Here is a 24,517-nt window from a genome sequence, read left to right as displayed (position 1 = left end):
GGGGCGGCCGGAGCCCAGCCGGAACTACTAGCGTTGGCCCCGCCCACTGCTCAGAGCCCGCAGAGCACTCAGGCGCTCCTGATAGGACAAACCGAAAGCAGGACGTCCCCGCCCCCCCGCCGGAGAAATTGACGTTATCACTTCCGGGTTATCCTCGCCGGAGCCCCTCCTTAGCAACAGCGTGGGGTTGCTAAGCGGAAGTGCCTTCCCACTCCTGGGTTTCTACTGGGACTATCCCAAGGCAGGTGGGGAGTTGTCCGCGCTCTCCTTCCGCAGCACTTTCTTCTTTACCTTCTGTTCGCGGTCTGAACTCGACTGAGCGCTTCGCTGATGGGGACGTGGAGGTATTCTTCACCTTCCCCACCCACAATCAATTACGCACACCTGCTCCCTCCCACGGCGTCTTAGGCCGCCCCAGTGGCTCCCCCTGAGGCGCTCCTGGCTCTTCGCGATACTTTCTGACGTTTTAGGAAGCATCTCCCTCTGGTGGATTTTCCATTGTGTTTCAACAAGATTGTGTGTGTGTGTGTGTGTGTGTGGTCCTAGGGCTTGAATTCAGGGCATTGGCATTGTCCTTGAGATTTTTCTTTCTCTCAAGACTGGAGCTCTACCACTTTAGCCACAGCTCCACTTCTGGCTTTTTTGGTGGTTAATTGGAATAAATCGCCTGGGCTTTTCCTCCCAGGCTGGCTTCGAACCATAATCCTCATTTTCTCAGCCTTCTGGGTAGCTATAATTACAGACCTGAGCCACCAGTGACCGGCTTCAAACAGAACTTAAAAGAAGAAAACAAAATTTCTTCACTATTTCATGCAATTCATCTGTGACAGAAGAATGGTGAGAAAAGTTTGGTCTTCACATCTTTTGTGAAAATTGTGCGTTTTGTGGATGGCCTGGAAATAACCGAGCTGAATGGAAAATTTAAAAGATTAGATCAAAATTGCCTACAATTATGTTAATCCTTAAAGCAGAAAAAAGGCCAAAGGAAGCCTGTAACCAAGACTTCGAAGGCAGAAAATATCTAACCTATAAATCAATGTACACCTTGGACAAGTGTCAGTAAGAAACCTCATTCTACAGGGCACCAGTGGCTAACAACCTAGAATTCTAAAACTTAACTACTCAAGCTGCTGAGTTGAGAGAATAGCGATTCGAAGCCAGCCCGGGCAGAAAAGTCCTGGTGAGGCTTTTTTTTTTTTTTTTTTTTTTTATCGACTGTTGGGCTTGAACTAAGGGTCTGGGCGCTGTCCCTGAGCTTCTTTGTGCTTCTAGCACTCTACCACTTAAGCCACAGGCCACTTTGTTTTTGAGTGGTTAATTGGAGGAGTCTCATTAGGACATTTCTGCCTGAACTGGCTTCGAACTGATATCCTCAGATCTCAGTCTTTTGAATAGCTAGGATTACAAGCATGAACCACCTGCGCTGGACTCCAATGAAACTATTATCTCCAATTACCCACTCAAAAACCAGAAGTAGAGCTGTGGCTCAAAGTGATAGAGGGGGCTAGGAAGGTGTCTCAGTGGTAGAGTGCTTACCTTGTATACATGAGACCCTGGGTTCAATTCCTCAGCACCACATAAGCAGAAAAAAACTGGCTGAAAGTGACATGTGATAAACTGGTTACCATGAAATCCTATATTTCAACTGCTAACAGGTCAACATACCAAAACCTTTACATTAGAGAAGCAAAATATGAGCTGATGACGAACAGTTTGTCTGGAATTCTGGTAGCTATGTTCAGACATATTAAGTAAATTTGTTCTGTATAAAGTCTTTTTTTTTTTTTTTTTTTTGGTCATGGGGCTTGGACTCTGGACCTGGGTGTTGTCCCTGAGCTCATGAGGCTCAGGGCTAGCACTCTACCAATTGAGCCACAGTACTACTTCTGGTTTTCTGGTGGTTAATTGGAGATAAGAGTCACAGATAGCTGTGCACCCATGGCTCACACCTGTAATCCTAGCTACTCAGGAGGCTGAGATCTGAGAATAGCAGTTCAAAGCTAGCTCGAGCAGAAAAGTCCATGAGACATTTATCTCCAATAAACCACTCAGAAAACCAGAAGTGGCACTGTGGCTCAAATGGTAGAGTGCTAGCCTTGAGCTGAAGAGCTGAGGGGCAGTGCCCAGGCCCAGAGTTAAAGCCCCACAACTGACCAAAAAAAAAAAAAAAATTAAAAAAGAATTACAGGCTTTCCTGTTTGGGCCTACTTTGAATCACAATCCTCAAATCTCAGTTTTCTGAGTAGCTAGAATTACAGACATGAGCCACCAGCACAATTTTTTTGGGGGGGTGGGGTCCGTCATGGGGCTTGAACTCTGGGCCTGGGTGCTGTCCCTAAACTCTTTTTTTTTTTTTTTTGTCGGTCGTGGGGCTTGAACTCTGGGCCTGGGCGCTGTCCCTCAGCTCTTCAGCTCAAGGCGAGCGCTCTACCACTTGAGCTACAGCGCCACTTCCGGTTTTCTGAGTGGTTTATTGGAGATAGGAGTCTCACGGTCTTTCCTGCCTGAGCTGGCTTTGAACCGGGATCCTCAGATCTCAGCCTCCTGAGTAGCTAGGATTACAGGCGTGAGCCACCAGCGCCCGGCTGTCCCTAAACTCTTAAGCTCAAGCTCTTAAACTCAGGGCTAGCGCTCTACCACTTGAGCCACAGCACCACTTCCGGCTTTTTCTGCTTATGTGGTGTTGAGGAATCGAACCCAGGGCCTTATGCATGCAAGGCAAGCATTCTACCACTGAGCCACCTCACAGCTCAGAAATCTTTTAATAGTACTTGGGTTTGAATTTAGGGCTTTCTATTTGTACCACTTGAGTCACACCCCCAGTGTAAGAAGTTTAAACCATATGTATATGCAAATTCCTATCCATTAATCATTTTATCCATTGCCAGAAGAAAAATTACTCATAGGCAGTATTTGTTTTTATTCCCTCTTCCTACAGTTGGCTTTTAAATTTTTCAGTCACTTTTGCATAGGTATATAAATAACTGGCCTGACTCCCAGGTGATCTCATGACTTCTGTAATTCTTGCATTTCCAATATTCTCACTACTTAGAGACTACTAAACAGGGAAAGTAAGATGCCCATTTAAAACTAAGCATGAGTTCAACTATACTTTTAGGATTCTATGAGAAATATCAGAGAAATCTATACTTGTGTATGTATGTATATGTAGACACACATGCACTGTGCTGGTCCTGGGGCTTGAGTCCGGGACCTCACCTTCTTGGCTCAAGGCTGGCACTCTACCACTTGAGCCACAAGTAGTAGTGAGAATTACAGGTGTGAGCCACTAGCACCTGGGTGAGAAATCAATTCTTTTGTCAGTTATAGGGCTTGACCTAAGGGCCTGGGCACTGTGGAGAGCTTTTGTGCTCAAGGCTAGTACTCTACCACTTTGAGCCACAGCTCCATTTCCAATTTTCTGCTGGTTAATTGGAGATAGGAGTCTCAAGGCCTTTCCTGCCTGGGCTGACTTTGAACCTCGATCCTCAGATCTCAGCCTCCTGAATAGTGTTGATTATCAGCTTGAGCCATCTGTGCCAAGGCCACAAATCAATATTGTTAATATGTTAAAACACTACTGCCGCATATCTTTTGCAAGCCAGTACATCACAGAATTGGCAGGTTTAACATTTATTTTGGGGAAACCTAATACTTTTTTTTTCTTGTGCACAGTACTGATGCTTGAACTCAGGACCCTGAGCTTTTTTGCCCAAGGCTACCACTTTAGCCACACATCCACTTCTAGCTCTTTGGATGGTTAACTGGAAATGAGTCTCAGACTTTCCTACCCATGCTAGCTTTGAATCACTTTACATCTCAGCCTTCTGAGAAACTAGGATTATAGTCATGGACCACCAGCCCACTGACCCAATATTCTTTTTCATTTTTGTGCCTGTCCTAAGAACTCAGAGCCTGGGTATTGTCCCTGAGATTTTTGTTCCATCACTTCAGCCTCAAGTGGCTCAAAAAGCCACTTCTGGCTTTTTGGTGGTTAAATGAATATGAGTCTCACAAACTTTCCTGCCTAGTAATCTGTGGTTCTCAGATCTCAGTCTTCTAAGTAGCTAGGATTATAGGTGTGAACTACCAGCACGCAGCTTCCTAATATTTAATCTTTTTTTTTGGGGGGGGGGGGAGGTCCAGTTGTGGGGCCTGAACTCTGGGCCTATGCGCTGTCCCTCAGCTCTTCAGCTCAAGGCTAGCGCTCTACCACTCGAGCCACAGCGTCACTTCCGGCTTTTTTTTTCTGCTTATGTGGTGCCCGAGTGGTAGAGCGCTAGCCTTGAGCTGAAGAGCTAAGGGACAGCGCCCAGGCCCAGAGTTCAGGCCCCACAACCGGACCCCCCCCAAAAAAAACAAAAATCTCTGTTCAAAGTTCCATTGGTATCTCCAAATGCAAAAGATACAAAGACTGAAGGGAAAGCTAATAATTAGGACCCATTTGAAGAAAGTCAAATTTACAGTTTTGTGTGTTTAAGCAATATATAATTCAATCCCCCAGTGGAACTAGCCTAGGTATGTAAGTGACAAAATAGAATGTAGAATATAAAGCCTTAGTATGGTAAGGCTACAGATATATCCTAGCTACTCAGAAGGCTTAGATCTGAGGATAAGTGGTTCAAAACCAGCCAGGGAAGAAAAGTCCCCACTAGACTCTTACCTCCAATTAACCCCTGGGGAAAAAAAAACAACAACCAAAAACTGAAGTGGAGCTGTGGCTCCAAGTGACAGGGCACTAGTCTTCAGCAAAAGAGCTCAGGGACAGTGCCCAGGCCCTGAGTTCAAGCCCCACAACTGAAAAAAAAAAAAAAAAAAAAAAAAAAGAAAAGCTAAAGGAACAAATGTAACAATTATGGGTTGGACTACTCCCCAACCCTACCTTCAATTTTTTGAAAGTGGATTAATATGAAGAGTTCTAAATGCAATAGAATTTATAAACTATATATGAGAAACGTTGTGTTTAGGCTTCCTTTTTTGGGTTTATTTTGATGCTTTTTTAAAAAATGATATGTCCAGTGTGGTGGCCAGACAACTGCAATCTCAGTACTTGAGAAAATGAGTCAGGAAGATCTAGACTTGGCAGAGAGGTTACATAACAATGCACTATCTAAAACAGAGAAGGAGAAAGGGAGGTCAGTAAGAGAAAGAAGACCTTATTATCAAACATATACTTAGGGGGAAAAATCATGCTTAGTATTCACCTGCAAAAGACAATTTAATTCAAAGTAATCAGGTCTCAGAACTGTTTTTGAAATTAATAAAAATTAGACTGATGCACTTATTTATATTTGGAATATATATATTAATATCAGGTAGTACACAAGTGGACACTATTGTGAAGGAAGTAATCATTTATTTCAAACAAATTTCACAAAAACTTGCCTGGTAAAACATGGATAGTTTTGAAAACTGACAGTCTATCAGTAAACAAAAAGTATGATGAGGAAGCAAGAATGAATTAACAAACATTATACCCATCTCTCTTCAGTTATATCATTGATTTTTTTTTTTTTTTTTTTTTTGTCTGTTGTGGGGTTGAACTCTGGGCCTAGGTGCTGTCCCTAAGCTCTTCAGTTCAAGGCTAGTATTCTACCACTTGGGCCACATTGACACTTCTGGTTTTTTGGTGGTTAATTGGAGATAAGAGTCTCATGGACATTCCTGCCCAGGCTGGCTTTGAACCACAATCCTCAGATCTCAGCCTCCTGAATAACTAGGATTACGGGCATAAGTCACTGGTGCCCCGCTATCACTGATTATTTTAAGAAATGGAATAGACTCATTATCTTGCCCATGTAATTGTAACTCCTCTGTACAGTATTTTCACAAAAAAAATGTTGTTGTGGAAAAAAAATGATATATACTTACATATGTGTTTATTACATATTATGATTTTAAAAAAAGAAATGGAATAAAAACACCAGGATTTTAGGTGTCGCTCTGGGCTTACGGTTTGATTTGCCTATCAAATTTTATTAATATATGATTTGAAAATTATAAGCGCAAAGGGTAATTCTTTGATATTAAAAGCATACCTAAAGAAAATGCTAGTCTTGGGGCTGGGAATGTGGCTTAGTAATAGAGTACTTGCCTAGCCTGCATGAGGCCCTGGGTTTGATTCCTCAGTACCACATAAAAAAATAATAAATTTTTTCTTATAATTAAAAAAAGAAAATTCTACTCTTAATGTAGTCTACATATGTAATCTGTTTTGCAGATTCTACGCTAGTTTTTTGTCTTTGCTGATGTTTTAGAAGCTTTCATTATGACTCATTTAAACTTAAGACCAAAATGTCTTGAACATTTTTTTTGGAGGGGGTCCATTCTTGGGGCCTGAACTCTGGGCTTGGGTGCTTTCCCTCAGCTCTTCAGCTCAAAGCTAGCGCTCTACCACTTGAGCCACAACACCACTTCCGGCTTTTTTCTTTTTGCTTATGTGGTGCTGAGGAATTGAACTCAGGGCCTCAGGCATGGAAGGCAAGTGCTCTACCACTGAGCCACCTTCCCAGCCCTGTCTTGAACATTTTTTAAAAAGATACCCATCATTTTTTTCAACATATCTTTGGCCTCCCTTTCCGAAAAATGATAGATGTTATTTAAATTTAAGTAACACTGAATTCTTTGATTTGCAAAAGTCTGTGTTCTCTCTTAAAGCAAACAAAAGGAATAGAAATATGGCCCCATTCCAATAATCAAATGTTCATAAAAATGGCATCAGTACAAAGATCTAAACAAACCTCAAAGTAGCAGATTAGTAATTAGATGATGAAATCTGATTTTTTATGAGAACAGAAGCTTAACACTAGGTCAAAGAAACAACGTACTGCATTAAATTGAATAATGAGCTAAACAAGTAGCCATAATTTTACAAATTCTTCAATTCACAATTACTTTTAAACGATTAAGTCTTTGCCTCATTTTCTAAATTAAATGCCTATTTAACAAAGCCAGTTGGACAAACATCTCCATACACTTCTAGGATACCAGAGTAAACACAAGACAATATTCAAAGATGAATAATAAAGTTCTATTCTTTTTCATCATCTGAGTGATCAGGTTGCAAAGGACATGTTCTGTAAAAAGAATAGAGAACTTTAATAGTTACCAAAGTATCAACTGTTTAATAAAATAGTTAAAAACATACATCAGGAACATTAAAGTATTGTAGATCTACTCAAATGACTAGAAAAGTAAAGCCCATTACTTTGCAAAAAAATCTACAAATTTCAAGTATTAATGCAAAAGCAAAACTTAATTTGTTTGACTTTTGTTTTGGAGGTATTTGGTTACGATGACTTTCCTTTTTTTTTTTTTTTTGGCCAGTCCTGGGGCTTGCACTCAGGGCCTGGGCACTGTCCCTGAGCCTCTCTGTGCTCAAGGGTAGTACTCTACCCCTTGAGCCACAGCACCACCTCTGGCCTTTTCTGTTTATATGGGTTCTGAGGAATCAAACCCAGAGCTTCATGCATGCTATGCAAGTACTCTACCACTAAGCCACATCTACAGCCTGACATTTTTATTTAAAAAGGAAATAAAAACTATCACAGAAGTATTCAGAGCTGGTATCTAATGATAATAGATTACTAACAGGTCTTCACTGTACTTTTGCTGATTCTTGGTGGTGGTGGTGGCAGTTATGGGGCTTGAACTCAGGGCTTGGGTGTTGTCTCTGACGTCTTTTGCTCAAAGGTAGAGCTATCACTTAAGAGCCAGAGCTCCACTTTTCAATGTACTTTTCTAGAAATTAATGCTAACAAGTGAATACTATCATGATCCAGACTTCTTTTGGCAAGGACCAATTACTTTGGACATTATATTTCTAGTCACAATTTAAGCAAAGGGCTAAGAATGTGGCTTTAGTGGTAGAGTGCTTGCCTAGCATGCATGAAGCCCTGGGTACAATTCCTCATTACCACATAAACAGAAAAAGCTGGAAGTAGCGCTGTGGCTCAAGTAGTAGAATGCTAGCCTTGAGCAAAAGCAGCTCAGGGACAGAGCCTAGGCTCTGAGTTCAAGCCCCAGGACTGCCAAAAAAAAACATTTAAGCAGATAGTCATTCTTGATTCTTACTCTTCCCCATGCAATTGAGAGAAGCTTACCCTGATTTGGGGAGAAAAATCAGGCCCTTGAAATAACTATTTCAGAATATAAATTCAGAAGTTCATACTCCATCGGGTGCTGGTGGCTCACACCTATAATCCTAGCTGCTCAGGAGGCTGAGATTTGAGGATTGCAGTTTGCTTTTGGGTCCAGTTGTGGGCCTGAACTCTGGGCCTGGGAACTGTCCCTCAGCTCTTCAGCTCAAGGCTAGTGCTCTACCACTTGAGCCATAGCGCCACTTCCGGCTTTTTTTTTCCTGCTTATATGGTACTGAGAAATCGAACCCAGGGCCTCATGCATGCAAGGCAAGCGCTCTACCACTGAGCCACCTTCCCAGCCCGAGGATTGCAGTTTGAAGCCAGCCTAAGCAGGAAAGTCTATGAGACTCTTACCTCCAATAATCTACTCAGAAAACACCAGAAGTGATGGTGTGGTGCTGTGCCTCAAATGGTAAAGCACTAGCCTGAAGTATAAAGCTCAGAGACAGTCCTTACACCTTGAGTTAAAGCCCCAGAACCGGCAAAAAAAAAAAAGTTCATATTCCTTTTAATAAACCCATTTGCTATTTCAATAAAGTAATTACAACTCTGCTATATGAAAGCAAATCTAAGAAACCTAAAACTAGGTAAATATTATATCACAGCCGGGCCCTGGTGGCTCACGCCTGTAATCCTAGCTACTCAGGAGGCTGAGATCTGAGGATCACGGTTCAAAGCCAGCCCGGGCAGGAGAGACCGTGAGACTCCTATCTCCAATAAACCACCAGAAAACCAGAAGTGGCGCTGTGGCTCAAGTGGTAGAGCGCTCGCCTTGAGCTGAAGAGCTGAGGGACAGTGCCCAGGCCCAGAGTTCAAACCCCACAACCGACCAAAAAAAAAAAAATATTATATCACAGGCAATATACTATGAATTGAGGTTGCTTATGAGAATATCTGTATAATCTGTATAATCTCCATGTATGCAAAGTTCATGAACTTTATTCCTGTTTTATTCCTGTGATGATTAATATTAGATTCACAGTTGACTGTAATACCAATGATTTTATTTCATTCATGCAAGTAATAAACAATTTGAAGATTAAAGTCTGTTCTGGAATTCCTAAGATATGGAAACAAAACTAATTTGTTTTTCTTTTTCTGATGATTCTGCATTGTTTACCTTATATCCAGTGTATTCACGAGTATATCTGCAGAAGTGCGAGGGGGCAGGGCACATAACTCAAGAAAAAGGGTAAAAAAGTGCAACAGTGGAGTGCACTGGACACTGATGAAAGTGAATTATACAACTTGTGAGTGAAGCTGGGAGGAAGGGAATGGGAGAGGATGAGGGAACAGATGACACTGTACAAAAGGAAATGTACTTTTTACCTGACTCATGTAAATGTAACCCTTTTGTGCATCATTTCTATAGTAACAATAAAGTAAAAATTTTTTTAAAAAAATGTGTTCTGGAATGTGGCTTTGTGGTACAGTGCTTGCCTAGCATGCATGAAGTCCTGGGTTTGATTCCTAGCACCACATAAACAGAAAAAGTCAGAAGTGGTGCTGGGGCTCAAGTGGTAGAGTGCTAGCCTGAGCAAAAAAAGCTCAGGGACAGTGCTCAGATCCTGAGTTCAAGCCCCATATACAGTACATAGCTTGGGGTCTGTTGGATCTGGTTGTTCCTATACTGTAGGTTTCTGAAAATGGCAAATACTGGCTTAAAACTTACTAAAACTAATGTCTATGGCCAAATTGGGTACTGAAATAACAAAACATCAATGTGTGGTCATGTGGACCAAAGATTACTTTCTAACTCTGTATCTTTTTCAGGATCCCAGCAAAGATCTTCTTGCCTCAGTCTTCAAGTGCTAGAATTACAGGAGTTTACCACCAGTTCTGCCACATTTGCCTCCTAATTATAAGGCTTGTCAAATAAGACTTCAAAACAGATCTTTTTTTTAATTATAAAAATTATTCAAGCCGGGCACCAGTGGCCCAGGGTTGTAATCCTAGCTACTCAGGAGGCTGAGATCTGAAGATAACAGTTCATAGCCAGCTCAGACAGGAAAGTCCAGGAGACTCTTATCTCCAATAAACAACAAAGAAAACGAAGTAGCACAGTGGCTCAAGTGGTAGAGCACTAGCCTTGAGCTGAAAAGCTGAGGGACAGCACCCAGGCCCAGAGTTCAAGCCCTCTGACAGACAAAAAATAAAAATAAAAATTATATATATATATATATATATATATATATATATATATTCAAGATATATGGAAATGTCACAAACTTCCCTTGTACAACTGTTTGCTAATAAAGAAATCCTTAAAAAAATTGTTCAGTGGAGGCTGGGACTGTGGCTTAGTGATATAATGCTTGCCTAGCATGCATAAAGCCCTGGGTTCAATTCCTCAGTACCACATAAACAGAAAAAGCCAGAAGTAGCACTGTGGCTCATGTGGTGGTATGCTAGCTTTGAGCACAGAGAGGCTCACGGACAGAACCCAGGCCCTGACAAAACCCAGGACTAGCAAAAATAAATAACTAAATAAATAGTTCAATGTATGCAGAAATACAAAGCAGGATTTTTGGATGGGTTGAATTCAGTGTACTTGAGGTTTTGGAATCTAGTTCAATAAAGTAGCTATAAGAATCTGACACCACCATTTTTTGCGGGGAGGCAGAAATCTGATACTTTATTTGATGGTAAAACATGCTGAAAATACCATTTAAGTATATATATTTTATATATATATATATATAAAACTATATATATATAGTTTTAAGTATATATATTTAAGTATTATTCATTCCTGACTAGCTGTGGTGGCATGTATTTAATGCAGAAACAAAAGGATTCTGAGTTTGAGGCCAGCCAGGGCTACACAGAAAGACCTGGCATAAGAAACAACAACAACGCCGGGCGCTGGTGGCTCACGCCTGTAATCCTAGCTACTCAGGAGGCTGAGATCTGAGGATCGCGGTTCAAAGCCAGCCCGGGCAGGAGAGACCGTGAGACTCCTATCTCCAATAAACCACCAGAAAACCGGAAGTGGCACTGTAGCTCAAATGGTAGAGCGCTCGCCTTGAGCTGAAGAGCTGAGGGACAACGCCCAGGCCCAGAGTTCAAGCCCCACGACCGACAAAAAAAAAAAAAAAAAAAAAGAAACAACAACAACAAAAACAAAAAACAGGCATTAGTAGCTTAGGCCTGTAATGCTAACTGCTCAGGTAGCTGAGATCTGAGGATCTCTGATCAAAGCCAGCCCAGGCAGGAAAATCTGTGACATTCTTTTTTTTTTTTTTCTTTTTTGGTCTGGTCCTAGGCCTGAACTCTGGGACTGGGCGCTGTCCCTCAGCTCTTCAGCTCAAGGCGAGCGCTCTACCACTTGAGCCACAGCGCCACTTCCGGTTTTCTGGTGGTTTATTGGAGATAGGAGTCTCACGGTCTCTCCTGCCCGGGCTGGCTTTGAACCGCGATCCTCAGATCTCAGCCTCCTGAGTAGCTAGGATTACAGGCGTGAGCCACCAGCGCCCGGCGAGTCCAAATTTCTTAAGCCACATTTCATGAAATCATGAACTGATTTTTGATACTGGTTTTCTCTTCAGTCCTACACATAAATCTTTAGATGTTGGGGTTGGGAAGGTGGCTCAGTGGTAGAGCACTTGCCTTGCATGCATGAAGCCCTAGGTTCGATTCCTCAGCACCACATAAAGAAAAAAGCCAGAAGTAGCGCTGTGGCTCAAGTGGTAGAGCACTAGCCTTGAGCTGAAAGCTGAGGGACAGTGCCCATGCCCAGAGTTCAGGCCCCAGGACTGGACTAAAAAAAAAAAACAAACCTTTAGATGTAAATCCTTCATATGGTCTTCAACCAGTCCAGAGAGACTCGCAAGATTTTGTTTTAGCATTCAACTTCATGAAGATCTCATTTCATTTTTCTTGGCAACAGGACTTGTAGGTGCCATTGGCTTGTGTTTCAGAATATGTATTAGCCTGAGTCTCTTACCAGATGAGATACAGAAGGGCAAGTAACACCATTGGGAGAGTGGCTAAAGCAATTTTAAGGGAACTGCTGGAAGGGAAGGCTTTGTGAACTCATAATATGTAGCACCTGGTGTGCTGACTAAAAGGAACATATGAGTAAATCTGCATGGGAAGAACCAGTGTCAGAATTAGCAGCCCTAGGATAAGCCTAGTCCCCATCTTCTTACCCTTGTGGGTAGATTGCTGTGTACAGCTTGCTGCTTGGTGGGTTGAAAGATCTTATGGTTCCTGGCTACTATGGATGTGGCAAAGCTGTCATATGCGAGGAGCATCACAATTGACAGTGACATAGTGCTACACCCTTCTCTCCTGCACCTAGTCAAATACACAGCCTTTAAAGAAAACATTTTAAAAGCAACTTAGAGAGGTTGGGTCCTATTGTTTAATAACCCTATGAAAAGACACATTGCAGAATTTTTCCTCCAGATTTTTTTTTTTTGGCCAGTCCTGGGGCTTCAACTCAGGGTCTGGACCCTGTCTCTGAGCTTCTTTGGCTCACGTCTAGCACACTATCTCTTAAGCCACAGGGCCAGTTCCAGCTTTTTCTGTGTATATGGTACTGAGGAATTGAACCCAGGGCTTCCTGCATGCTAGGCAAGCACTCCACCACTAAGCCACATTCCCAGTCCTTAATAAAAAAAATTTTTTTTTTTTGGTGGGTCATGGGGCTTGAACTCTGGGCTTGGGCGTTTGTCCCTCAGCTCTTCAGCTCAAAGCAAGCAGTCTACTGCTTGAGCCATAGCGCCACTTCTGGTTTATTGGAGATGAGTCTCACAGACTTTCCTGCCTGGGTTGGCTTTGAACTGTGATCCTCAGATCTCAGCCTCCTGAGTAGCTAGGATTACAGGTGTGAGCCACTGGCACCTGGCAATTTTTTTTTTTTAATGCTGGATAACAAACCCAAGGCCTTGCTCATGGTAAATAAGCACATTACCCTTGAGCTACATCTTCATCTTTTTTTTTTTTTTTTTTTTTGCTAGTCCTGGGGCTTGAACTCAGGGCCTAAGCACCATCCCTAATGCTTCTTTTTGCTCAAGTCTAGCACTCTACCACTTAATCCACATCACCACTTTCAACTTTTTATGTTTATGTGATACTGAGGAATCCAACCCAGAGCTTCATGCATGAGAGGCAAGCACTCTACCACTGAGCCACCTTCCCAGCCCATCTTTACCTTTTTAGTAATTTTGTGTGTCTGTGTGTGTTGGTATTAGGGCTTTACCACTTGAACTGTATATCACCAGCTCACTTTTTTTTTTTTTTTGCTGGTTAATTGGAGATGAGTCGAGGATTTGTTTTCCTGGGCTAGCTTCAAACTTTCATCCTCAGATCTCAACCTCCTGATCTAAGATTACAGGCATGAGCCAACAGTGCCCAGCTTTTTTGATACTGAAAATACATGCTTGTTGTTGCAAGTTAGCAGCACTAAGTACAAGAGGAGGTTTTTACCTAAAAATAACCATGACCAATACTTGTTATATTTTCTTGCCTTTTTTGGGGGGATGGGGGGGTCAATCATAGGGCTTTAACTCAGGGCCTGGGCACTCTCCTTGAATTTCTTTTTTTTTGCTCAAGGCTAGAACTCTACCACTTTGAGCCACAGCTCCACTTCTAGTTTTTAGATAGTTAATTGGAGATGAGTCTCACATTCTTTGCTGCCCAGGCTGGCTTTGAATCTCAATAGCTACCAGCATCTAGCTGTTATATTTTCATACAGCACTCACATGTGCATTTTACACAGTCAAGATTGGACAATTATGTCCAGAATGTGTGTCTTAACATTTATCACGGGCATTTGCAAGTCATTAAAAACTTTAAAAGCATGAGTCAGCCAGGTGCTAGTGGCTCACGCCTGTAATCCTAGCTATTCAGGAGGCTGAGATATTAGAATATGGTTCAAAGCCAGCCCAGACAGGAAACTCTGTGAGAGTCTTATCTCCAATTAACCACCAGAAAACTGGAAGTGGCGCTGTGGCTCAAGTTGTAGAGCACTTGTTAAGAGCTGAGGGACAGCACCCAGGCCCAGAGTTCAAGCTCCACACGGGACCAAAAAAAAAAAAAAAAAAAGCATGATTCATATTCTTTTTTTTTATTATTATTTCCATACAATTCTGGGGATTGAACCCAGGACCTTGAATATACTAGACCAATGCTTTGCCACTGAGCAAAACACTCAACCCTCAGCCTCTAAAAAGTCTGCATGCTGGTCAGTATATATAGTTTTATCCCTCCTTTTTTTTTTTTTCCTCCAATTGTAGGGCTTGAACTTAGGGCTTGGGCACTGTCCCTGAGCTTTTTCACTCAAACCTAGCTCTCTACCACTTTGAGCCATAGCATCACTTCTGGTTTTCTGGTGGTTAATTGGAGATAGTTTCTACGGACTTTCCTGCCCAGGCTGGCTTTGAACTGTGATCCCCAGATCTCAGCCTCCTGAGTAGCTAGGATTACAGGCATGAGCCACCAGTACCCTGCTTTGCTTTTTGTTTTGAAGTATTCTAGAGTATTTATAAAGAAGTTGTAAAGTAAATACATTATGGTATTAGTTTTATTTGTTTCTAGTGGTAGGGATTTCTTTCTTTCTTTTTTGGGGGGGAATTTCTTTCTTTCTTTTTTTTTTTTTTGCCAGTCTTGGGGCCTGAACGCTGTCCCTCAGCTCTTCAGCTCAAGGCTAGCACTCCACCACTTGAGCCACAACACCACTTCCGGCTTTTTCTGCTTATGTGGTGCTGAGAATCGAACCCAGGGCCTCAACCATGCAAGGCAAGCACTCTACCACTGAGCCACCTTCCCAGCCCCTAGTGGTAGGAATTTCTATATTTCATTTTTCTACATTGTATATATATTCATACATTGTGTATATATTATATGTATATATACACACATTGCATTATATGTATAAGATATATATTTGAGGCCGGGCGCTGGTGGCTCACGCCTGTAATCCTAGCTACTCAGGAGGCTGAGATCTGAGGATTGCGGTTCAAAGCCAGCCCGGGCAGGAGAGACCGTGAGACTCCTATCTCCAATAAACCACCAGAAAACCGGAAGTGGCGCTGTAGCTCAAGTGGTAGAGTGCTCGCCTTGAGCTGAAGAGCTGAGGGACAGCGCCCAGGCCCAGAGTTCAAGCCCCATGACCGACAAAAAAAAAAAAAAAAAAAAGATATATATTTGGGGGGGAGTGGCTTTCAATTGGTGGTTTCTTCTTATTTTGGTGCTGGAAATTGAACCCAGAACACCATGAATACTAAATGCAGGCTATACCACAGGCCCTAACAGCTTTATTCTTGTTTTTCTTTTGTTTTCTTTTTTGGTTGGTTGTGGGCCTTGAGAGCTTTCCCTCAGCTCTTTAGCTCCAGGTGAGTGTTCTACTGCTTGGGCCACAGCACCATTTCCGGTTTTCTGGTGGTTAATTTGAGATAAGAATCTCACAGACTTTCCTGCCCAGGCTGGCTCTGAACCATTTTCCTGAGATCTCAGCCTTCTGAGTAGCTAGGATTACAGGTGTGAGCAACCAGTGCCCAGCAAGCTTTTATTCTTGCTTTTTTTTTTAATTTTTTTTTTTAAATCAGTTGTGGGCCTTGAACTCTGGGCCTGAGTGCTGTTCCTCAGCTCTTCAGCTCAAGGCTAGCTAGCACTCTACCACTTGAGCTACAGCACCACTTCTGGTTTTCTGGTGGTTTATTGGAGATAAGAGTTTCACGGAGTTTCCTGCCCAAGCTGGCTTTGAACGATGATCCTCAGATCTCAGCCTCCTGAGTAGCTAGGATTACAGGCGTGAGCCACTGGCGCCCGGCTCCAAGCTTTTATTCTTTAAGATGCAGGCAATTTAATGGAATTCAAGATAAATGGAAACTGTCTTCTAAAATGACAGTTAAAAAAAAATGTAGCAGTTACCTGAATGGGAACTGATTCTCTTTTTGTTTTTGTCAGTCCTGAGGCTTGAACTGTGGGCTTAGGCGCTATCCCTCAGCTCTGCAGCTCAAAGTGAGCGCTCTACCGCTTGAGCCATAACGTCACTTCTGGTTTTCTAGTGGTTTATTGGATATAAGAGTCTCACAGACTTTCCTGCCCAGGCTGGCTTTGAACCGTGATCCTCAGATCTCAGCCTCCTGAGTAGCTAGGATTACAGGCGTGAGCCACTGGTGCCCCGGCTTGATTCTCTCTCTCTCTCTCTCTCTTTTTTTTTTTTTTTCTGCTTATGTGGTGCTGACAAATCGAACCCGGGGCCTCATGCATGCAAGGCAAGCACTCTACCACTGAGCCACCTTCCCAGCTCCGGTTTGTATTTTCTTATTGGCTTGAAAAGAAATGTTACTCAATATTCTGTTTGTCCTGTATTTCCCAAAGAATATTTTCTTTTATATTCAAAACCCAAAAACTTACTTTTTCTTTGCTTTTCCTAAGCCACTTGGTCCTGCCTCTTCAAGAATCTGATTTTCTTTTTCTGAACCTTTAGGAGACATACTGAAGAATTCTCCAATTCCTTTTTGCCACTTGGGAATTGGGCGTACACAAACTGGATTCCCTCCTGCATACTTGTTTTCAGCTGTAAAACATAAGCAGACCTAAGTAAGAACTAAGAATATTATGCCACTCTTTAAAGAACTTAACTCTTTTCCTTTGTTTTCTTGTTTTGAGACAAGGTTTCACTCTCTACTGCAGGCTGCCTTGAATTCACTGGATACCAGCTTCTGATTCTTCATCTTCCTATCTCAAACCTCTCAAGTGATGGGACTGCAGGTATGTGTCACAACTGCTGATAAAACTTAATTACTTACAGACCCTCAAAGGTATCAAGTAATCATACATCCACTTAAAAAATAGAAAATAGATACAATAAAGATATATTCAGTCAACAAGCTCAATTTGGTAGTTATCTGAGAAAAGCCATTATAACAGTTTTTTTTTTTGGGGGGGTGATGTTGGGGTTTAAACTCAGGGTCTTTTTCACCCAGCACTAGACCACTTCAGTCACATTTACAACCTTGCTTTTTGCTGGTTATTAAGGAAATGGAATCTGATGGATTTTTCTGCCTAAACTGGCTTTGAACTCTCAGCCTCCTGAGTAGCTAGTATTACAATTGTGAGCATTCAGCACCCAGCAGTAACAGAATTTTTACAAATGAAAACTGATTTTTGATATTTTGTTCAGAAGTAGAGCTATTCATGAGTCTTATGATATAGTCACACTAAAATTTGCTGTACTTTTTCCTGATACGCCTTGCATAACAAAATTGCCCTAATTCTACTTTTTTTTTTTTTTTCTGGTACTGGTGTTCGAACTCAGGGCCTGGGTGCTGTCTTTGAGCTAGTATTCTACCACTTGAGCAAAAGCTCCACTTCTGGCTTTTTTTTAGTATTTTATTGGAGATAGCTGGGATTACAGGCATGAGCCACGTGCCCCTAATTCCACTTAATAATGTAATTTTAATTAAAGCCTATATAAGACGATATAAAAGTTCCATAATAGTAAACTCCACCAGGCAATGGTGGCTCATGCCTATAATCCTAGCTACTCAGGAGGCTAAGAGCCGAGCATCACAGTTCAAAGCCAGCCTAGGCAGGAAAGTCCGTGAGACTCTCATCTCCAATTAACCATCAGAAAACTAGAAGTAGCACTGTGGCTCAAAGTAGTAGAATATTAGCCTTACTTGAGTGAAAAGGTTCAGAGACAGTGTCTAATCCCTGAGTTCAAGTCCCACAACTGACAAAAATAAACACACACACACACACACACACACACACACACACACACACACACACACACACACACACACACACACACACACACACACACACACACACAGCCCCCCAGTGGCTTACATTTGTACTTGTACTCCCAGCTACTCAAGAGGCAAGTCCATGAGACTCTTATCTCCAATTAACCCACCAAAAAGCCAAAAATGGAGCTGTGTCTCATGTGGTAAAACACTAGAGTTGAGCACAAAAGATCACAAACAGTGCCCAAACCCTAAATTCAATAGGACCGGCAAAAATATAAAAAACAAAAACCTCAGGCCGGGCGCCGGTGGCTCATGCCTGTAATCCTAGCTACTGAGGAGGCTGAGAGCTGAGGATCACGGTTCAAAGCCAGCCAGTAAACCAATAAACCACCAGAAAAGTGGAAACGGTGATGTGGCTCAAGCAGTAGAGTGCTAGCCTTGAATTGAAAAGTGCAGGGACAGTGCCCCAACCAAGAGTTCAAGCCCCATGACTGACAAAAAAACAACAACAACAACAACATCTTGGGGCTGGGAAGGTGACTCAGTGATAGAGTGCTTGCCTTGCATGCATAAAGCGGTGGGTTCGATTCCTCAGCACCACATAAGCAGAAAAATTCAGAAGTGGCACTGTGGCTCAAGTGATACAGTGCTAACCTTGAGTGAAAGAGCTGAGGGACAGCGCCCAGGCTTGAGCCCCATGATCAACAAAGAAAAAAAAAAGGAAGATCTGTGAAGGTTTTTTGTATAGAAGAAAAGGAAGGAGAAGAGGAAGAGGAAGAAGAGGAAGAGGCAGAAGAAGAAAAAGGAAGAGGAGGAGAAAGAGGAGGAAGAAGATGATCATCTGTGAAGGTTTTTAGGTATGTATGTCAGTCCTGGTGCTTGAACTCAGGGGCCCTTGGTGTTGCACCTGAGCTTTTGCGTACTACAACTTGAGCCACAGCTCTACTTCTGGCTTTTTTGGTGTTTGATTGGCCCTAAGAATCTCAGAATTTCTTTCCTGTCCTGGCTTCTAACTATGATCCTTAATATCTCAGCCTACTGAGTAGCTAGGATTACAGGTGTTAGCCACTGGCACCCAACTGACCTCTGTGAAGTTTTAAAAGGTGTATATATTAGGGGCTTGGAAGGTGGCTTGCCTTGCATGCATGAAGCCCTGGGTTCCATTCCTTAGTACCACATAAGTAGTAAAAGCTGGAAGTGGTGCTATGGCTCAAGTGGTAGAGAAATGCCTTGAGTTGAAGAGCTGGGACAGCGCCCAGGCCCAGAGTTCAGGCCCCACCACCGACATATATAATATATATATATATTATTTATATATATATATATATATATATATATATATATATATAAACTCACATTAAGGACCAATTCAGTTGGCTCTGATGATTAAGAAGTGAGACAGACAATAAAATGTGTAAAATATTCTAGATAAACTCATCTCTTTCCTTCCTTCCTTCCTTTTTTTTTTTTTTTTTTGTCGGTCGTGGGGCTTGAACTCTGGGCCTTGGCGCTGTCCCTCAGCTCTTCAGCTCAAGGCGAGCGCTCTACCACTTGAGCTACAACGCCACTTCCGGTTTTCTGGTGGTTTATTGGAGATAGGAGTCTCAAGGTCTCATCTGCCCGGGCTGGCTTTGAACCATGATCCTCAGATCTCAGCCTCCTGAGTAGCTAGGATTACAGGCGTGAGCCACCAGTGCCCGGCTTTCCTTTTTTTTTTTTTTTTGCCAGTCCCAGGGCTTGAACTCGGGGCCTCCCCACTGTCCCTGAGCTTCTTTTGCTCAAGGCTAGCACTGTACTACTTTTTTATGTGATACTGAGTATTAAAATCCATGGCTTCATACATGCTAGGCAAACACTCTACCACTAAGCCACATTCCCAGTCCCAACTCATTTATTTTCAAACACTTCGGCGGGGCGCCGGTGGCTCACACCTGTAATCCTCACTATTCAGGAGGCTGAGATCTGAGGATCATGGTTCAAAGCCAGCCTGGGCAGGAAACTCCAAGAGACTCTTATCTCCAATAAACCACCAGAAAACCAGAAGTGGCAATGTGGCTCAAGTGGTGGAGCACTCGCCTTGAGCTGAAAAGCTGAGGGACAGCGCCCAGAGTTCAAGCCCCATGACCAACCAAAAAAAAAACAACAACAACAAAAAACACTTCATTTATTAGTCTCATCTGTGAAGAGACTAAAATAGCAAGTATTTTCTTTTTCTTTTCTTTCTTTCTCTCTCTCTCTCTCTCTTTTTTTTTTTTTTTTTTTTTTGGCCAGCTCTGAGGCTTGAACTCAGGCCTGGGTGCTGTCCCTGAGCTTTTTTTGCTCAAGGCTAGCACTTTACCAATTGAGACACAATGCCACTTCCAGCTTTTTCTGTTTATATGGTACTGACGAATCAAACCCAGAGCTTCATGCATGCTAGACAAACATTCTGCCACTAAGTCACATTCCCAGCTCTTGAAATAGCAAGTATTTTCTAATTAGGTTTTCAGAGTAGGGAGAAATTTAGGACTTGGAAGTACATACTTGTAATCTCAGCAGTCAGCACTGGTTGAGGCAGGATTGAAGAGTATGAAGATTGCATGTGCTACATAGTGAGACTCTGTCTTAAAATAAGTGTACTAATTAACCTTAAAGCTGGTGCCAATGGTTCATACTTGTAATCCTAGCTATTCAGGAGCCTAAGATCTGAGAACCATGGTGTTTGAAGCCACCCTAAGCAGGAAAGTCCCTGAGATTCATATCTCCAGTTACATACCATAAAAAGCTGAAGTGGAGCTGTGCCTTAAGTTGTACAGTATTGACTTTGAGCAAAAAAGCTAGGGTCATAGCCCAAAAAGAAATGTACTCATAGCCGGGCGCTGGTGGCTCACGCCTGTAATCCTAGCTACTCAGGAGGCTGAGATCTGAGGATCGAGGTTCAAAGCCAGCCCGGGCAGGAGGGACCATGAGACTCCTATCTCCAATAAACCACCAGAAAACCGGAAGTGGCGCTGTAGCTCAAGTGGTAGAGTGCTCACTTTGAGCTGAAGAGCTGAGGGACAGAGCCCAGGCCCAGAGTTCAAGCCCCACGGCCGACAAAAAAAAAAAAAAAAAAGAAATGTACTCATTACCCTCTATATAACACCTTAAAATAACAATAAGATTATATTTATAAAAGCTACCTGGGCACACTGATGGCTCACACCTGTAATCCTAGCTACTCAGGAGAGGGAGATCTGAGGATTGCAGTTTGAAGCCAGCCCAGGCAAGAAAGTCAAGAAAGTCAAAAATGGTGCTGTGGCTAAAGTGGTAGAGCGGTAGCCTTGAGTACAAAGAAGGTCAGGGACAGCGCCCAAACCCTGAATTCAAGTTCCAAGACTGGGAACCAAAGAAAGAAAAAGAAAGAAAGAAAGAGAGAGAGAGAGAGAGAGAGAGAGAGAGAGAGAGAGAAGGAGAGAGGGAGGGAGGGAGAGAGGGAGGGAGGAAGGGAAGGAGGGAGAAAAGAGAAGGAAGGAAGGAAAATCTTAGAGACAAAGTCCAGGCCCTGAGTTCAAGCCCCAGGATTGCACTGGCACGCACACACACACACACACGCACGCACGCACGCACGCACGCACGCGCGCGCACACACACACACACACACACACACAAAATGAGGCCTAAACAATGCTTCCTGGAACACAATGAGCAATGTCAGCCTGATCAACTTCCAGAGAAAGGATTGTAACATTTTCTCATCTGCTCCCCAGGCAATAGGACAGTATGAAGCTATTTCTTTTACCTGTAGTATCAGGTACTGCAAAGTTAGAAAATACAAAGACACCACATTCAAAGAGACACACTGGGAATGTGGTAGAGTGATAGAGTGATTGCCTAGCATGCATGAAGCCTTGGGTTTGATTCCTCAGTATCTCATAAAAAAAAAAAAGCCAGAAGTGGTGCTGTAGCTCAAGGGGTAGAGTGCTAGCTTTGAGCACAGAAGCTTAGGGATAGCACCCTGGCCCTGAGTTCAAGCCCCAGGACTGGCAGAAAAAAGCAGGGGAGTGGGGGGGCGGAGAGAAGGACCAGGAGGAAGAGACCAAGACATGGAAGGAGAGGGGAAGGAAGGGAGGAAAACACACATAGAAACAAAAGCAGAAAAATGTAAGACAAAGATTGGGGATATGGCTTAGCGGTAGAGCACTTGCCTAGCATGAACAAAGCCTAGGATTCAATCCCCAACATCCTTCATAAAAGACTAAATCTTGGGGCTGGGAAGGTGGCTCGGTGGTAGAGCGCTTGCCTTGCATGCATGAGGCCCTGGGTTCTATTCCTCAGCACCACATAAGCAAAAAAAGAAAAAGGCTGGAAGTGGCGGTGTGGCTCAAGTGGTAGAGCACTCGCCTTGAGCTGAAGAGCTGAGGGACAGCGCCCAGGCCCAGAATTCAGGCCCCACAACCGGACCAAAAAAAAAAAAAAAAAAAGCATAAGTAGCACTATAGCTCAAGTGGTAGAGAGCGTTAGCCTTGAGCAAAAGAAGCTCAGGGACAGTGCCTGGGCCCTGAGTTCAAACCCCATGCCAGACAAAAAAAAAAAAAAGTGGACCTCCACTTGAGATTCTCTTCCATAAGGACCCTCCCCATCCATCCCAGCCTGCTTTATAAGCCCAAGGCTCCCCTCTTAGAAGAGAAGGAAGAAATTTAAGTGTGAGAACCCCAAGTAAAATTCTAGGGTGTGAGGAGGCAAGACTATAAATCCAGTTTCTGTTGGGGAGACCTGAAGCTTCCAAGCCCCATTTCAGAGTGTTCTTGCCCTCAGACACCTAAGCGCACTCCTTACCTTTCCTGGATGAAGGAGATGGAGAGTTGATGGCAGAGGTGGAGGGACCAAGCACCTTCCTGGGAGCGCGGGAAGCCACCACTGCAAAGAAAGGCAGAGGAGTGGATGAGTGGAAAATCAGACTCGGCTGGAAAGGTTCAGACACGCAGTATCAGACCTAGTGCTGGGAGTGGAGAGCCCAAGATCCTCAGAAGTGCAAGCGGCCCGGTAAGGGGCCAGGCAGCTGCTTCCAGGCTGGAGTTAGGCGCAGTGGGTCAGAGAGAGCCCGGGCATCTCCACTCCACGAACCCACGGACAGGAAGGCGCCTCCCCCCCACTCTTTCCTTCCGCGCTTCCATCACTTCACCTTTTCTATAGGTGTTTGGGACACTGTCTGCTTTAGTCCGCACCATGTTCTAACAGAAGGAGACAAGAGAAAGGGATAGGGGAGGATAATTCAGTGGCCACTGATCCGAAAGTGACTCTCCCGCCTCTGTTTATATGGGTCCTTTTCCCGCGCGCTCCAGACTCTCGCGAGCTGTGGCTCCCATTGGTTGCGCGCCTTCCCCCTGGACCAATCGCCAAGGTCCAGCAGTGACCGCAATCAGACTTAAGGCTGTGCTGGGCAGTCCATCACCCACAGGGACTGTGATTGGTACTCGCGCCCGGTGGGTGGTGCCAACACCAAACCCACGGGCACCCCAGCCTTGTGGGCTAACATTTGGAACTGGCCCAAAGCCAGTTAGGCCTAAAGGGCCTGCTTAGAAAGTAAAAGTCCAGCAAAGACCGAGAATTACGGTAAGTCAGGAACATGTAATCCTGGAATTCTGTTAAATATAAATTAAGTGGAGTGTGGGATGTGTGTGTGCATGCATGCACACACACATATCCCCAAATAAGAGAGAACCTAAGAACTTTAATACCTCAAGCATGAACTCTTTCAACTACAGCATTCATACAAAACAATTCTCTGGGATGGGAAAAAGAAAACCAATATAACTTATTTCCAGTTTTGTTTTGTTTTTAACTTTTAAGTGAGGGTAAATACAAGAGTGAATTGTTTATACATACAAACTTCTAAGAAAAATCTGCCGGGCTGGGAATGTGGCTTAGTGGTAGAGTGCTTGCCTTGTATGAATGAAGTCCTGGGTTCCATTCCTCAGTACCACATACACATAAAAAGCTGGAAGTGGCACTGTGGTTCAAGTGATAGTGCTAGCCTCGAGCAAAAGAAGCTCAGGGAGCCGGGCGCTGGTGGCTCACGCCTGTAATCCTAGCTACTCAGGAGGCTGAGATCTGAGGATCGCGGTTCAAAGCCAGCCCGGGCAGGAAAGACCGCGAGACTCCTATCTCCAATAAACCACCAGAAAACCGGAAGTGGCGCTGTAGCTCAAGTGGTAGAGCGCTCGCCTTGAGCTGAAGAGCTGAGGGACAGCGCCCAGGCCCAGAGTTCAAGACCCACGACCGACAAAAAAAAAAAAAAAAAAAAGAAGCTCAGGGACAGTGTCCAGACCCTGAGATCAAGCTCCAGGTCTGGCAAAAGAAAAAAGTCTGCCAAATGTACTAAAAACACAACTCTGGCCCATATAAGCATTACTCTGGAATAAGAAGTTTGTTATTATTTCTACCCTTATGCTTACTATCTACTCCCCCAAGGAGTTAAAAACATGCTGCAAGGTATATTGTTTATTTGAAAAACAACCTTAAAAGTGTAAGTACGACATTGATTCTCTCCAATTAATTATACTTGAGGTTTTTTTGTTTGTTTTGTTTTTGGCTGGTCGTGGGGCTTGAACTCCTGGCCTAGGTACTATCCCCAAGCTCTTCAGCTCAGAGCTAACACTCTACGACTTGAGCCACAGTTCCATTCCAGTTTTCTAGTGGTTTATTGGA

The 24,517-nt window shown here is 43.3% G+C and overlaps 1 protein-coding gene across 2 annotated transcripts; it reads right to left on the bottom strand.

Annotated features, from left to right (window-relative positions):
- Window positions 1-5,336: 5,336 nt before the first annotated feature.
- On the bottom strand, window positions 5,337-23,104 carry Pclaf (PCNA clamp associated factor). 2 transcript variants are annotated; one of them, XM_069995183.1, is made up of 4 exons: window positions 22,992-23,104; window positions 22,646-22,726; window positions 16,509-16,671; window positions 5,337-7,076 (listed from the first exon to the last, which is right to left on the bottom strand). In XM_069995183.1, the coding sequence occupies exons 1-4, from the start codon at window positions 23,035-23,037 to the stop codon at window positions 7,031-7,033; spliced, it is 336 nt and encodes a 111-aa protein (XP_069851284.1). In that variant the 5' UTR covers window positions 23,038-23,104; the 3' UTR covers window positions 5,337-7,030. The 2 variants fall into 2 exon arrangements, with proteins under 2 accessions (XP_069851284.1, XP_069851285.1); XM_069995184.1 differs by lacking the exon at window positions 16,509-16,671.
- Window positions 23,105-24,517: the final 1,413 nt, after the last annotated feature.

The sequence above is a fragment of the Dipodomys merriami genome, unplaced genomic scaffold (assembly GCF_024711535.1).
Source record: "Dipodomys merriami isolate MVZ:Mamm:240054 unplaced genomic scaffold, mDipMer1.0.p SCAF_48, whole genome shotgun sequence".
In the NCBI taxonomy this organism is placed as follows: Eukaryota; Metazoa; Chordata; class Mammalia; order Rodentia; family Heteromyidae; genus Dipodomys; species Dipodomys merriami.
Note: the sequence above shows the minus strand (reverse complement) of the source record. Positions and strands in the feature narration are given on the sequence as shown.

What these genes read in the sequence shown, in the direction of transcription:
- Pclaf (XM_069995183.1), bottom strand. Translation starts at nt 23,037, where the DNA reads ATGGTGCGGACTAAAGCAGACAGTGTCCCAAACACCTATAGAAAAG. An exon ending in CCCAAACACCTATAGAAAAG is followed by an intron (nt 22,727 to 22,991) that starts GTGAAGTGATGG and finishes CTTTCTTTGCAG; the next exon opens with TGGTGGCTTCCCGCGCTCCC. An exon ending in ATCTCCTTCATCCAGGAAAG is followed by an intron (nt 16,672 to 22,645) that starts GTAAGGAGTGCG and finishes TATGTTTTACAG; the next exon opens with CTGAAAACAAGTATGCAGGA.